This window comes from Eptatretus burgeri, chromosome 8 (genome assembly GCF_056783735.1).
Source record: "Eptatretus burgeri isolate ZD-2024b chromosome 8, Ebu_testis_v1, whole genome shotgun sequence".
NCBI lineage: Eukaryota > Metazoa > Chordata > Myxini > Myxiniformes > Myxinidae > Eptatretus > Eptatretus burgeri.
In genome coordinates, this window is record NC_140968.1 from 10,714,967 (window position 1) to 10,731,807 (window position 16,841).

Below are 16,841 nucleotides of genomic sequence, written 5' to 3' on the forward strand. Positions count from 1 at the left end.
CGTTGGCCACTGAATTAATACCAGGTGGGGTCGACTCAGCCTGTCATCCTTCCGAGGTTGGCGAAATGAGTACCAGTGTCCTGGTTTAATGGTTGAGTTGGTGCTGCTCCGTGCCTGCAACCGCAGTGCGGTAATCTTCATCCTGATGAAGCAGTACTCATATGGAACGAGGAAGGAAGGAACAATGGATGGAGGGACCTCAATGTCAGACATAAGATCAGTGCTGTCTCTCTAGAGATATCTCGAGATATTAATACAGGATGGCATCCCACCTTACTCTCCAAACTCTCTGCCTCTGGCATCCAAGAGCAACTCCATACATGGATTACTGACTTCCTCTACTCTCAAAGGCAACATGTGTCTCTCACCGGAATCCTTTCATCTACTCTCCCTGCCAACACTGGAGTGGCCCAAGACAGTGTTCTTGGCCCAGTCCTATTTCTAATCTTCATTAATGATCTCTCTGACTCTTAGAAAATCCTCTTTATCAATTTTCTGATGACTCCACCCTCTGCTATGACATTGCTCATCGCTCACAGGAAGGCTGCAGCCTCTGCCCTCTCTTCATACCTTGACAACATCACAAGCTGGTCAAACACTTGGAACATATCTTTCAATCCTGACAAATATCACACTCTCACCATCTCTCTCTCTGAAAGGAGTATCTGGCAACACCCCTCCCCAACCCCCCCCCCCAATCGACCTTCTTAACAATCCTCTTCAAACTCTAATTGGGTTTCACTCTCAGCCATGATCTTTCTTGGGCAAACTACATTTCTAAGTTGGCCTCCAAAGCCAGTTGCCGACTGGGCATCCTCCATCCTGCAAAGCCCTTCCTTGGTACACCTGAACTCTTATCCATCCTCAAGGCTGTCATCTGCAGCTTGACAAAGCAATGCAATCACATCTGAGCTGGCACCATTGCTTCACACCTTGTTCTGCCTAACGCCATGGAAAGGAAAGCCTTCAAGATCATTGGAATCTCCCGCGAAGACGCTGAGTCTATAGGCCGATCAGCGATCACTTTCCCATCGCAGACAGGTCAGTGATCTCCCCGTCTTCTCCCACCTCCTTTCTGGTCTTGCACCCTCTGCTCTTTCCGTGCTTTGACCCCCCCAACCCCAGGTTTCTGGAGGGCACACGCAGTCCACCAGCTACCTCCTTCTGCTGAAACGACCTAAATACAGGATCACTGCTCACCTCCAATCATTCTTTCCTCTTTTTCCACTGCTGGAACCAACTTCCACATTCTCTTCAATCTCATTCTTCCCTCCAGGTCTTCAAGACAGCTGTTTGTCACCATCTCAGATTGTCCTCAATCCAAAACCATGATCTTTCCTATCCCCGTTAAACCACCTCCACCCCACCTACCCCACCCTCAAATTTCCTTTATTTTCCTTCCTGGGAGCTTCTGTGTCCATCTTGTCCACCCTACGCGTCCTCCCCTACCCCTCATCCTCACCCACATCCCTTGTTGTCTGTCTCTGTCTATTTTGTCCCTCGGCCCTACTGTTAGCATTTTCCTCCTTTTTTCTGCTGTTCCTTTTGTTATTTTGCATTCTGATCCGTTCTGTGTTTTTGCTCTTCCACGAGCCTTGACTTTTTATACAAAAAAACAGAAGCCGATAGCCATACCTTCTTTGACATTCACTTCATTTCCGTTTGTTGATACAAGTGAGATGATAAACAAGATAGACACAGTTGCTAGAGTTGCTTGAGCTTGTTTGTTGCTTTTCATTGTCATCTGCAAATGATGCAAGAAAAATCAACACATGGAAATGCTTTATGATGTTTTCCATCAATTGAACAAGTCATATCTGATAGGGTGTACCGGGTACCCTGGGTATACAGTCAGCAATTAACACAACAAATGAGACAAAGGAAAAGTGCAAAGAAACCAGAGAAGCTAAACAAAGAAAGGTTTTAACGTAACAAAATACCTGTGATTTTAAACCAAGTTTTAACAAGAGCGAGAATTGCTTTGCAACCAATGTCCTCGAATGATATGATATTTTCTTGTTTCAAAAAGGGCATAACTCTGTGGAAAAATTGACGAAACGCCCTGAAACTCGAACTTTTTCTGCAACTTATCATAACAAAGCCATGTACCAAGTTTCAGTTGAATATGTTGAAGGGTATGGGGAAAAAAGTCTGAAAAACCACAGCTGGAACAGACAGACAGAAAGCAAATCCATAACCCCCTCCGGTGAAACTGGTGGGGGACTAAACACATCCGGGAGTAAACAAACAACGGTATTATTTCAAAAAATAATAATAAAAAAACCTTTGGAACATAACTCATGGGGAATCCTTCCATCAGTTCGACAAAAAGATAAAACTTTTTTGAACAAGTTGGATAAATTATTCAGTTCAAGTCAAAATAGTTGTTTGAAGCGTGTAAGTAGTTGAGCAACTTATGTATGTAATTCTAGAATGCGTTCGAAGAATGCGCTGTTTCTACAAAAGAGAGTATATTGTTATGGATTTCAGTCTGAAGTCTCCAAATCAATTAATCTTTCATATTTACTTATTTAAAGTTATTTAAAACAGCTTTGTATTCTTTTTTTTCAGATATTAGCAAATAAACTTCACAATGGGTTCGTTGTAGTTTCTCAAAAGGAAGGCATGACACCCAAATAAGGCATCATACTAGTTTGTACAGATGGTCCTGCCATCCGCTCCGACTGCCACCTCACCCCCCCCCCCGACCCGCCCAAAAATAAAATAAAAGACCTTCAGAGAGATGTTAGAAAACTAGCCCCAAAAATAAATAATGACTCTCAATGAGCCCAGGGGAATAAGATCGTAACTATAGTAATTCCTGAAATACAGCCGAGCAAACTCCGCAGTGAATACTCAGAGGGAGTCAAAAATTTCAGAGCCAAAAACATGACTTTTGCTCACATGGTATAAGGAAACCCACCCAACACTGGGGGAGAAAAAAAATCGGCATCAGGTGGAAAGTCCATATTAAAGGACTCACGACTGTGCTGAGTTTTGGTGTCACAGAACGACCAATCCCTTAAAAGTTTGGGGGAAAACATTTTGACGCCCCCCCCCACTTTGTATGTACAGCATGACGAGTGATGAAAGTTTGAAAATTCACTCAGTGTGGCTCAAAGCGTCCTTGCCTCGAGTGCACGAGGTGAGCACGATACCGATGTACGCTGCAGTCAATTTTTGGGACGTTTCTGGGACTGTGCATGTTGCTAAATGAAGATGAAATGCTTTCGAATCTTGATTCATATAAAACACACACACACTATGTACACCTTCAGAATGATAAAGCCAAGAAAGGTAAACTGAGTAATCATCCAAACCAAACAGGCTGAACAGACATGTTTCATCTGAAGTCTGAGAAATAAAAAGACGTCACACAATATTGGTGCACGATTGCTCAATGTCAAGCATTTCTAATCTCTGTCTTTATGTGGAATTGCTATCTCTATCCATATTGGAATTTCTTGGATCTATCCCCATGCATTTTGAGTCTATCCACGCATTGGCGTGTCTACTCTTTATCCCCAATGAGATTTCTCATCCATCGATATGGGCTTCTCGTCTTTATCCACATGGAGTTCTCGTATCTATCCATAACAACTCGATTCTCTATTCCCATGCATTTCTAGTCTCTATAAACACTGGTATTCTATCTTTATCCACATTGGTATTCCGTGGCAACGTTGATATGGACTAATAGTCTCTACACGTAAGGACTTCTCGATTTCTAAAGAGACTCCATCCACATTGGCAACACAATTAAAGCAATCGTTTAGCTATGACTCGTAATTCATGTACTAGACAAGTTTCTATTTAAGGTCAGAAATCACAGAGCTCTTAAAATGAGGTTTTTCAAGTCATAGGGATTTCTTTTGACAATCACACTGAATTTGTACTCGTTGCAATAAGATCTATCCGCCGGTGAGATACTGGGAGGTTTACAAGAAGCAAAGGCATGCCATGATCTAACGTCAAACGATTTTACGATAGTGACAAGTGACGCGACCAAACCGCACTCATTGTAACAATGTCAAAAGCTCAGTGACTGCAGAACAGACAGGTAACTATGGCAGTGTATGTATATATATATATATATGTTCAGAGAAGCAGATAACAGATAATCAGTTTATCTCGGAAAAAAAAATATAAGATCAGTAAAATGAGTACTATAATTACAATTAGGGGATACCTTATAGCAAAATCATTCAACTGTACCGATTGACACAAACAAACAATCGGTTCCTGGAAAACAGATCGACTTGCAAAAGGTAATTTCAACAAGTAAATCATCATCTGCAATGAGTGTTTATAAATGATTTAAATTGCTTTTACTAAGTCTTAACTTTGGGTATTAGTTTGCTCAGATTTTATACTCCTTAAGTAAACTCGATTCAGCTCCTCCTTCTTAACCGCCCTCTCTCCCTCAATACTCTCCCGTATCCCTACCTCCATGTAAGGTGTACGTTTTTCCATTTCTGTTCACATACCCAGACAGGGAAACCGTCCGAGGAGTACAAAGTGCCAAGTTCTCATGACATTGCATGAAAATAAGAATTACATATACCGTACATCCCCTTCAAAACCAAATCCACACGAATGAGTGCGACATGCGAGCATCGCCTTTCCAAATTTCCGAGTTCATTAATTTGGGAGCCAATGGAGGAGCATCATTGTTCGCTGTGAACGTCACAATTGCATCTCCACGCGGAACCCTCCCGCGCGTCCCTCGAGCCATTGTCCGAACACGTGCGCAAGCTACTTAGCAAGTTCCATGAGCAGTTTTTCATCTACTGCGGACAAGTGTGGTATCTTCGGATAGACATACGGACGAGAATTGACGAGCGTACTTGGAAAGTCCTCACGGGGAGTCAATGGAGATAGACAAAATATTTTTTTCAAGCAGACAGACAAAGAGGCGATATGTTTCATACCTGTGTGTAGTTACCAACAATGTCGCTCCGCCACAGCAGATTAACCCAGGTGTGCGAGACAGAAAGACAGCGAGGGCCGAAAAGAGATCAGAGACACACAGACAGCGGCGCAGACAAACCGATTCTGAGCGAAGGCAGCACTCGAAGCTGGAGTTTTAACGGGGATGGGGTGGGGCAAGAAGTAGATAGACAAAGAGTAGCAAAGAGGTAAAGTCTCGCACGTAGACAATGTCCGAGCCGGACGTCTTAGTAGCGTTGCAGCCGTAGGGGATGGATAAGAGTGGGAGAGACGCTGAGAATGAGAGCTAGCTCTGCTTTCATGCATTTCATGGTCTCCTGGGGGGGAGGGCGAAGGGGGCGTGGGAGGACACGTGTGAAGGCTTCGTCGCAAGATCCGAGTACAGATCCGACTTAATATGGGATTAACAACGCGTTCCCATTGTTATCTGTTGTTATTTCAATGGAATCTCAGGTGGAGAAATAATTTCCTGACATTGCATTCAAAGAAAGTAATTTATATATAATCGTTCTACAGTGTAAGTAGCAGCTAATTAAATTTCTGTAGATGCAATAATAACACCACTACTACTATGACTATTACTACTACTACTACAGCCCCAATTATTCACACCTTGTGGGGTTTGTGGCTGGAGAACGTTTTTGGCCCAAGAATTTCAAGAACCGGCTGACCAAGCTTCACATTAGTCTGACGCTGATTTTGGGCAGGAGTTTGGAACTTGTTCAAGGTGCCGACGATAACTTGTCTACTCTTCTCAAAAGACACCATGGATTCTTCGTCCACCAAATTGGAGTCGTCGACAGGACACCAAGCTTGTGACATCCATTTGAGGAGCTGCTACACATTGATGTATCATCACCCTGCATGGGAAACAATTATGGTGAAAAATGTTTAAAATGTCTATTATTAGAGCATACCCTTACAAATTAAGTCAAGATTTAAAAAAAGGGGGGGGGGGACGAAGATAACTAGAAAGCATCTGAAAATGCAAAGCCTGTCTGCTTTGTAATCAGACTTTTTATTCTTCCATATGCTAAACGGTACATTTGACCTTTGACCCTTTGACCAAATTATTCATTTGTCTTCTCCATAGTCTCATAATAAAGCTTTGTTAAAAATTTGATGACAAAAGCTCAAATGTTAAAAAAAAAACTATGGGCCAGAAACACACACACACACACACACAAACACACATTTACACACCAACACACACACACATACACTCACACACACACACACACACACACACACACACACACACACACACACACACACACACACACACACACACACACACACACACACACACACACACACACACACACACACGCGCGATTGCTACCACTGCATGGGGGACAGACACACAAGTGTAAAACAGAAGTCAAACACACAAGTCTAACACACAAGTTTAACACACAAGTCTAACACATAAGTTTAACACACAAGTTTAACACACAAGTCGAACACACAAGCCTAACACACAAGTCTAACACACAAGTCTAACACACAAGTCTAACACACAAGTGTAAAACAGAAGTCAAACACACAAGTCTAACACACAAGTCTAACACACAAGTTTAACACACAAGTCTAACACACAACTGTAAAACAGAAGTCAAACACACAAGTCCAACACACAAGTGTAAAACAGAAGTCAAACACACAAGTCTAACACACAAGTTTAACACACAAGTTAAACACACAAGTCTAACACACAAGTTTAACACACAAGTTTAACACACAAGTTTAACACACAAGTCTAAAACACAAGTTTAACACACACGTTGAACACACAAGTCGAACACACAAGTTTAACACACAAGTTTAACACACAAGTTTAACACACAAGTTTAACACACAAGTCTAACACACAAGTCTAACACACAAGTCTAACACACAAGTGCAAACCAGAAGTCAAACACACAAGTTTAACACACAATTTTAACACACAAGTTTAACACACAAGTTTAACACACAAGTCTAACACACAAGTTTAACACACAAGTTTAACACACAAGTCTAACACACAAGTCTAACACACAAGTCTAACACACAAGTCTAACACACAAGTGCAAACCAGAAGTCAAACACACAAGTTTAACACACACGTTGAACACACAAGTCGAACACACAAGTTTAACACACAAGTTTAACACACAAGTTTAACACACAAGTTTAACACACAGGTTTAACACACAAGTCTAACACACAAGTCTAACACACAAGTGTAAAACAGAAGTCAAACACACAAGTCTAACACACAAGTTTAACACACAAGTCTAACACACAAGTCTCTCACACACAAGTCTAACACACAAGTCTAACACACAAGTTTAACACACAAGTTTAACACACAAGTCTAACACACAAGTCTAACACACAAGTGTAAAACAGAAGTCAAACACACAAGTCTAACACACAAGTTTAACACACAAGTCTAACACACAAGTCTAACACACAACTGTAAAACAGAAGTCAAACACACAAGTCCAACACACAAGTGTAAAACAGAAGTCAAACACACAAGTCTAACACACAAGTTTAACACACAAGTTAAACACACAAGTCTAACACACAAGTTTAACACACAAGTTTAACACACAAGTGTAAAACAGAAGTCAAACACACAAGTCTAACGCACAAGTTTAACACAAGTTTAACACACAAGTCTAACACACAAGTTTAACACACAAGTCCCACACACAAGTGTAACACACAAGTCTAACACACAAGTCTAACACACAAGTGTAAAACAGAAGTCAAACACACAAGTCTAACACACAAGTTTAACACAAAAGTTTAACACACAAGTCTAACATACAAGTTTAACACACAAGTTTAACACACAAGTCTAACACACAAGTTTAACACACAAGTCCAACACACAAGTCAAACACACAAGTCTAACACACAAGTGTAAAACAGAAGTCAAACACACAAGTCTAACACACAAGTTTAACACAAAAGTTTAACACACAAGTCGAACACACAAGTTTAACACACAAGTTTAACACACAAGTCTAACACACAAGTTTAACACACGAGTGTAAAACAGAAGTCAAACACACAAGTCTAACACACAAGTTTAACACACAAGTGTAAAACAGAAGTCAAACACACAAGTCCAACACAGAAGTCAAACACACAAGTCTAACACAGAAGTCAAACACACAAGTTTAACACACAAGTTTAACACACAAGTATAACACACAAGTTTAACATATAAGTTTAATGATCAGGAATCAGTGGGAATCCAATGATGATTGACATTGCCATATTCTGATAATTGATCACCAAAAGATGTGCGCGTGCTTACACACGTGACCACAAGTGGTTCCCAAAAATGGCCAGGTGTGATTAGCTGTGCCTCTTGGCTTGAGAAGGTTTGTGGACCACAAGCGAAATGTCACTGAGGAGGACTCTCTTTCCTGTTTGTTAAAAAAAAATGCGGATTAGACCTTACTCGGACTTTGTTCAATACATATTTAATTGCATAAATGAACAGGCAAACATACATAATATGTATATGTGGGGAAACTATGTGCCCAGATTGGGAATAAAACCAAGGTTCTCTGGTGAAGTGAACCGGTGATCTGCCATCTGAGCTATCTGGGCAACCCAGCTGTTAGTTGCCCTGAACACCATAATTTCCTGGGATTTCTGTGCATGCGCACCGAGCATTCTGGGTCGGATTATGTCATTATGAAAGTCATGTATTGCCGTGTCACTTTTGGATAGTTCGCACAATACCTGGCTGGCTCAATGATGACCTCCAGGGAGGGGTACTTTGTCTCGCACCTGTATGGTCCACATGTGTTGCCAGTCCACACTTTGTAGTTGACTGTTAATGTCCTCAAGGCAACGGGATGGCCATGAAAATGTCACGTATCAAATGACACTGCAAATCAAATACCTCCCTGAATGAATAGAAAGCAAAATAAAATAATTTGTCCATCACTCGTCCATAGTTAATAAGTGCTAACTTATCATTAACTTATCAAACTTCAAAAAATATCCATGTCAATAACACCTTATCAATGACAATTGTATTTGAAGCTTTATTGTTGTAATTTTTATTAACGTGAACACTATTATTGTTACGTGGAAGAGAGGGGGATCCATAGCTAGATTGTGGTAAGAATAGCATAGTGTGGCTGCGTAGCTTAGACTACTCTTGTAACAGAAAATGTCAGAGTAAGTCATCTTGTAAAACTTGCAATGAGGAGGCAGTAAGTGTTATCTTCAAGACAGTATAGAGTAAGCTTGTTGTGTGAAATCCCCTGTTTTGGGGTGAGGCTGGGTGAGGACTTGGGCACAAAGGCAGACAGAAAGCACATTGCACTTTAAAAGGAGACAGTATGACCTGCTTGGCCAGGGGGCCGGAGGCCATGTGGCAGCGAGATCGGCTGCAGAGCCCCAGAGGAGAGGGGCATAAGACTTTTCATTAGGGCCGTCCCTACCTACAGAAGTGGACGGCCAATGAGTGGGACGCACTTGCCCACAAGGGCGGTGCCAAAGTTTACCAGGGCCATAACTACACCTGAGCGTTGCAGTTCAGTTCCGTTTCGAGTTTAGTGCAGTTGGAGTTCTGCTCTGCTCTGCTCTAGTTCTGTTTGAGTTCTTTCCAGCTTGATTTGGACTGCAATTCTAGTCTAGTTCAGTTAGAGTTGAATGTAGCTGGAGTTAGTACTGTCCAGTGCACTTTGAGTGATGTTTCAGTTCCTTCGAGTGCAGTTGAGGTCTGGTCTAGTTCAGTGCCGTGAGGAGAATCGGGAGGATATCGCCTTGCATCGCCTTTGCACCTCTTCACCTCCGTTCCCCGAGCTGCAATGCAGCCACAACCATCACCGACCCTGCATATCCACCAGCTTCATTCCAGCCACAACGCCTTACCTGCCGCATTATTTTGTGTGATTCCGTTACATATTAGCAGCACCATAATAAGGTTAGACGCAAGTGTTTCATTTCTTTTCATGTGTATAATATATAGGACTAGACCCAGTCGTTAAAAGAAAGCATTTCAGACTACTATATTTGAAATGTAAATTTCATGCAGAAAAGAGTTTTGTATTAGATGTGCAAGACTATTGCAAATCCGGTATTTCTTTTGTTTTGTATTATTCTAATTTCTAATGTATTTTATAATTCCTTATGTATTTTACTGTCCAGATTTCGAATGTATTATTTTGTTTTCACCAAAATCTCCTCCCTCCAGGTCTTCAAAACAGCCGTTCACCACTATCTCATATCTTCCGTCATCCAAAATCTTGATCTTTTCTGCCCCTGTTAATCCACCCCAAACCCACCTTCTTCATATTTCTTGTTTTCCTTCCTTAAAGTCCCTGTAGTACCATCTTGTTTACCCCTTGTACCCCATCCCATCCCTCTCCCTTCCATAGTGATACAAAGGTCCAATGTTTTTCCATTTTTCCAATATGGCCGCAACACCACGTGATTTATGACGTCATACTTATCATTGAAACATTCTGCATGAATAGTCACACCAATGGTGAACATTTCGTCTCAATCTGACAAGTGGTTACGGAGAAAAACACGAAAGTTCAGTGCAGACAAACAAACAGACAGACAGACAAACAAGAAGACGTCATGCAGATCACGATACTTGCAAAATCCATCAACAAATTTGACCTCAAAAATAATTGGTGGTTGATTTCATTGATCTGAAATATAAATCCTCTTTAAATTTCAAGTCAATCAGATGAAAATTGAGGATTTTAGAAATACCACCTTAGTTGTTGACCTTTGGCCTATGTTGACCTATTGGTCGATGTTGACCTTATAAATAATTGGTTGAATTCAGTGACCTGAAATATAAATCTTCTTTAAATTTCAAGTCAATCGGATGAAAATTGAACATTTTAGAAATACCACCCTCGTTGTTGACCTTTGGCTTATGTTGACCTTTTGACCTCAAACGATGTACGATGATAAAGTATCACGGACTGCGCGCGAGTCCGCCATTGTACACGTGGTCAGCATGCAGGTCTGCCCGCAATCGAGCATGCCCCGTGCAGTGTGCGTGGGTCCGCCATTGTACACATGGTCAGCACGCAGGTCCGCCCGCCATCAAGCATGCCCCGTACAGTGTGCGCGGGTCCGCCATTGTACACATGGTCAGCACGCAGGTCTGCCCGCCTTCGAGCATGCCCTGTACAGTGCACACAGGTCCACCATTGTACACGTGCTCAGCACGTGGGTCCGCCCACCATCGTGCATAGTGTTTGTGGTTATCAGAGGTGGTGGGATGCCTGGTGCCAGCCCTGATCTGTGTCAGGGAATTCAGGGAAAGAATTGGATATAATTATTAATGGAGAGTTTGGAAATGGGGTGGAGAAGGCGCGGCCGTGTGCGCTTTGCAAGTTGCCAGCATTTAGGGTGCGTTTCTTCCATCGCCTCGGTACGTGTTTGGAAATTATCGCTGCAAGTGTGTTTGACAGGCTGTGATTTCTGCAGAGTGGTGTCCAGCGTAATGTCTGCTTGGCCTTCGCTGAGGACCCATCTCACAGCGAAAGGTGCACGTGGCTGGGATTTACCTCATCAAGAATAAGAGTCTTCTTCTTTCGGCTGCTCCCGTTAGGGGTCGCCACAGCGGATCATCCGTATGATCCGCATAGTGATTTGGCACATGTTTTACGCCGGATGCCCTTCCTGACACAACCCTGGTCGCCTCTTACGACACAGGGATATGGTACACCTATTTTAACCGGGGTATACACCGGCCCAGTACACTGGTACTCATTTCGCCGACCTCGGAAGGATGACAGGCTGAGTCAACCCCCTGGTGTATTAATTCAGTGGCCCAACGGGACTTGAACTCAGGACCTTTTGGATCCCAAGCTGCTGCCCTAACCACTGCGCCAACACACCAGGCCTCATCAAGAATAAGAGTATGAGTAGAAAAAAGAATAGGAATGAGTGCAGAGATTTAATCAGACTCAACTATGAGATTTACACACCACACTGTCCCATTTGTCCCATTAAACAAGAAGGAAGGTACTATCTGAACGTACATTAATGAAATAACTGAATGGGGACCACTGTATGTTGGCTGCTATTGGTGTTGGAGAGATGCGGTTTCCAGAACCGCAACAATATGTATATGTTGTTGCGGAAATGCGCCTTTGGGGTTAAATAATCTTTAGTATAATGACAGTTATTAGTCTTGCCCCAGAGCCTGGCATTGGCTTAGCGGTTAGAGTGGTGGTTTGGGATCCTTGGGTACTGAGTTTGAGCCTTGTCCGCTGGTGAATTAACACCAGGTGGGGTTGACTCAGCCTGTCATCCTTCCGAGGTCAGCAAAATGAGTACCAGTGTACTGGTATGGGGACACAGCATCAGCGGCATAGTCATGCCCCAACAAAATGATAGCTACCCGGCAGCCAAGCTGCCATATAAAAGAAGAAGAACTAATACAGTGTTACAATGATGAATCAAGGAAATACATGATGTAACTATAATTTTAAAAAATCCTCAATGATTTCCTCCTGGGATCTGATATATCTTTTGTCTGATAATTTCATCCGATTCCATCATATTTCATTCAATGTTGGTATGGGAAGGCATCTTTTGTTTGTCGTAAGCTATTCTCGATTGTGAATTTAATTTTTCTCACTTTGTACATTAAAGGAAGATGGAAAGATTTTTTTCATAAGCATTTATAACGTAAACTCTTGCTTTCGTTTCTGAGCACGATCGATATTAGCTTTGTTCATGAATAGGTGTGTGATGGCAACCATACGAAGCTGATAAGTCATAACGGGACAGTCCAAAGCTGAACCTTCTCCCAACTCTTCTTGGCGTAACTGACGATTTTGGAACAATCTTTGAGAAAAAGATGCACTTAAACAAACAGGTCTTTCGAATGAAGTTAGCTCTGCTGTTGCATCACTACGTGCCACCATTTTGTCTGAATCTCACTGTTACTGGACCCTCAGAGCGTGCGGCAATTTGATTGGTCAAGATAGTGTACAATTTCGCCCAAGTACTGCTAAACTGAAGGCTTTTGAAAGTGCAAAGAATGTGGTTTGTGTTATCATCATCGTTTTACAGCCGTTTCCATGCTTGCACGTGTAAGCCATGGTCCACCTAATGGCTGCTTTCCAGGCTGCATGATCCCTTGCTAGCCCTCTTGTTAGGCCTTTAACTCTAAGATCATATCTCAGCAACGTATCCCATGTTTTCCTCGGACGGCCTCTAGCTCTTCTTCCATTCACATTCATATTTATACACCTCTTCACACAACTACCTGACCACATCCTTTCCACATGTCCAAACTATCTCAACCTACCGCTACACATAACCTCACTTATGCTTTCTACACCTAACCGATCTCTTCATTCCACATTTGATTTCCTATCTTTCAGTGTCACATCGCACATCAATCTCATCATTCTCAATTAATTTCATTCACACCTCCGTTCATCCTCCTTTTTGATCACCCATGTTTCACTGCCATACAACATCACGCTTATAATGCAAGCTGCATTAAGTTTTCCCTTTCGATGTCAATAGGGGTAACAACTCCCTAAATTTCCTCGAGCCACTTGTAATTCTTGCAATCACTGCTGCCTCCACACAAGCACCAATCATATCACCAAGGTAACAGAATTTATCGATACATTACAGGGATATATCCCCATAAACTAACCTTTCAGCTCTAACTGCAGCCACTTGTTTACCTGCACAAACAGCACATTTGAAGTCAGATACCACCTGCAGTCTACTCCTGATGCCACTTCACCTCTTGTGTAATTAGACCATCCCTCTCCCAGCAGTAGTTAGGACAGGATTTTGTACTTTGTTCATGGTGCCGGCTATAGCTTGCCAAAGGACACTGTCAGATGTTTAACCTCCACCAACTAATGCCGGCAGACGGGACGCCCAGTTCAACGTCCACCTGAGGGACGGCACACACATTGATGAATCACACTGCCTGCGAAACACCAGGATGACAGATGCGCTCCTAAACTACTTGACCAAATCCACTGAAAAGTGGCAGTTACACTCAGGGGTGAATGGGATTGTTCTACTGAGCTACTCTCCCTGTTTCTATTATTGAAAATAAAACAAAATATAATGATTTTTATATTAAAGTTTGTGCCTCATTTATAAATATCCGAGTGCTTATTAACAATTATTTGATATTTTTTGCCTGCGAGGGATCATCTCCATCAGCAATTTTATATTTGTGGAGAAACCTTGAGACGCCGTCTACGCAACTACCTCTGGATCTCAAGATAATGCATCGTCATCCAGTTGGCAAGGATAACTTCAATCACCGTTGTTTTTTTGTACAACTACATTGACATTAACTATAAATCGGCGAAAGAAAACAATATGAGCCATCAAACTTTGACACATGTCTTCAAACCGATGCACACTGGCTGACCCAACGCCGACGTGATGAAACAAGATCGTTGGAGACTAATCTTATACATCTTGTTTTGTCAGACACTGACGCACAAGACACGACTGTCGACGACACCATTTTCATTGAACTCTTGAACATTCCCAGTTGTAGGGAAAAGCAACACGCAGTCATTGAGTCTTTCCGATCGATCTATAGAATATTGATACTGCCCCAAAATTCACACCCTCCCATTAGTATTACAATACAACTACAAAAAACAGCTTTATTCCAATCACTGTCTGACAATGTAAAGTTAAAGCCAAGTGGGAAAGATTTCAGGTTTTTCTCACCTCATATTCCACAAGAAGTGTCTTGTTTTGTACGAACAATGTGATCACACCTCCACTGCATGTAGCCAGACTATGGGAGAAACGTGTACCGGGACCTTGAAAAGTCCTAACTATTCAACAGCCCCTTAAACCCCGTTTGTCTGTTTTTCTGCACTCACCGGTGGAACACAAATCTGTTTGTTTATGTCTCCATGGGACAGCAATCTTGTCCGCTTCAAACAATATACAAGACAGGCATTCCCCACAGTTTTATGAACAGCTGGTATTTCGCTTCAGTGATTGGCATTCCAGCGCCTGGGGGTTCCGACACAAAGGGTGTTCCGCCTGGTATTGCAGCAGATCGTTTCAGCCCGAGCATTGAAGTCTCACTGGATTGTGACACATGTCAACTGTTGTTTCTTTTTTAAATGTTAAAGCGACTAGCAAGTTGCCCATGGATTCTAAATAGGGTAGGGATGGAGGTGGCAAAAATTCAAATGGCATCTTCTGTCATTGAGCTGGCAATCTGGGAACAACAATTCGCATTTATTGCCACTTCTGCTGCAATTTAAATGCTCTAATGGCGGTGAGGTGCTCCATTTGAAACCGTTTGTTTGACATATGTAGCTTTTTGATGCCTTGGCTCCGTAATAAAATTATTTATTGGTGTCAAAAGTCAGTGACCAATTGCAAATGAATAGTAAGATTGTGGAGGAGGAGTTGGTGCATGCATCACATACAGAGAAAGGACATAAGAGGAAATCAATTGACATTTACATGAGATGCAAGAACATTAATAGACAATGGGATACTGAGATATGAACCTAGTTTTCTGTATTGTGAGCCTTGCGCTCAACTGAACAAATGAGCCACTACAGCCTGATGGCATGCATAGGCCATGATAAGCCAACATTAATGACTATATGTAGCAGAGGGGATGATTTGGGGAAGACTGTCTGTCTTTGTCTCTCTGTCTCTCTCTCTCTCTCTCTCTCTCTCTCTCTCTCTCTCTCTCTCTCTCTCTCTCTCTCTCTCTCTCTCTCTCTCTCTCTCTCTCTCTCTCTCTCTCTCTCTCTCTCTCTCTCTCTCTCTCTCATACAGGTTCAGTGCTGCAAAAGTAATCTCATGACAAGAATTGCGCTTTGGTTCGTCATTGCCTTGCCAGTGGTCAGGGAGGAAAAGAGTTTTTGTAATTTGTTTAGGGTGCTGCACATAATTCACCGACTCATCGGTGAAAGACGCGGTAGAGATTCTACAACATCCATCAACTGAAGCTATAGCAGATGGAACGCCCGGCTTAACGTCCATCCAAGGTCTGCGAAGCACCGATCTGACATTTTGTTGTATCTTGGGGTGTATTCAATCCATTTTCGATGTGTCATTGATAAGTTGTAGAATGTAGGACATTGTTGTGCATTGTGAACAAAAATGTTGAAGCACTGCAAAGGTTATGGAATCAGTAAGTTAAAGGAAAGTGAAAGCCATGAAATAAACCTCACACAAAGGAAACTATTTCGACAAACTACCAGCATTGTGTACTTTTATTATCTATAGTCTATCAGAGACAAGTTTGCTATGAATATCCTTACCAGTTACCTTACAGCTTTGTAACGACCTTTGAGAACCAGATATTTCCTCAATATAGGTATGTACTCATATTTGGCCTCAACGTAGACATGTTCATGCAAATATGGCTTTCAAAAGTCAATCGTTGTGATAACACAATTCCGATTTCAGAACATAAAACTCCCTTTGAAAGGTTAATCAGTTACTCACGAGATACTAATTAACAGAGACCATGATGTTTGGATGAAATCGCAATTTTGATTCAAACGAAATTGCTTTCATCTCACTCAGAACTCCTCCAGGTAATCAGCATGTGTGTGTGTACATATATATATATATATATATATATATATATATATATATATATATATATATATATATATATATATATATATATATATATATCTTCTTCTTTTTCTTTTGGCTGCTCCCGATAGGGGTCGCCACAGCGGATCATCCATATGATCCGCATAGTGATTTGGCACATGTTTTACGCCGGATGCCCTTCCTGACGCAACCCTGGTCGTCTCTTACGACACAGGGATAAGGATTGGGTTTCGCCATGATTCTGGGCTGCCTTACACCGTCTCAAAGCGCGGCCCAGCGCAGAGCAGAGCTCCTGTCCT

The 16,841-nt window shown here is 42.0% G+C and overlaps 1 protein-coding gene and 1 long non-coding RNA gene across 3 annotated transcripts in view; both read right to left on the reverse strand.

The window, feature by feature from the left end:
- LOC147021082 (uncharacterized) overlaps positions 1 to 5,271 on the reverse strand; it is a 119,015-nt gene extending 113,744 nt beyond the window's left edge. The window contains exons 1-2 of one of the 2 annotated variants that reach the window (XM_085890828.1): positions 4,932 to 5,271; positions 1,636 to 1,744 (exon numbers count right to left, since the gene is read on the reverse strand). In XM_085890828.1, coding sequence (XP_085746954.1) covers positions 1,636 to 1,744 — 109 coding nt within the window. In that variant the 5' untranslated portion in view covers positions 4,932 to 5,271. Of the gene's footprint in view, positions 1 to 1,635; positions 1,745 to 4,446; positions 4,597 to 4,931 lie in introns of those variants that run through there. The other variant, XM_085890827.1, reaches the window with a different exon arrangement.
- A 294-nt stretch (positions 5,272 to 5,565) lies between these two features.
- Positions 5,566 to 14,875, reverse strand: LOC147021083 (uncharacterized). Its single transcript, XR_015061355.1, has 4 exons — positions 14,671 to 14,875; positions 8,701 to 8,867; positions 8,267 to 8,378; positions 5,566 to 5,810 (listed from the first exon to the last, which is right to left on the reverse strand). It is a non-coding gene; the product is annotated as an uncharacterized LOC147021083 (long non-coding RNA).
- Between the last annotated feature and the right edge of the window lie 1,966 nt (positions 14,876 to 16,841).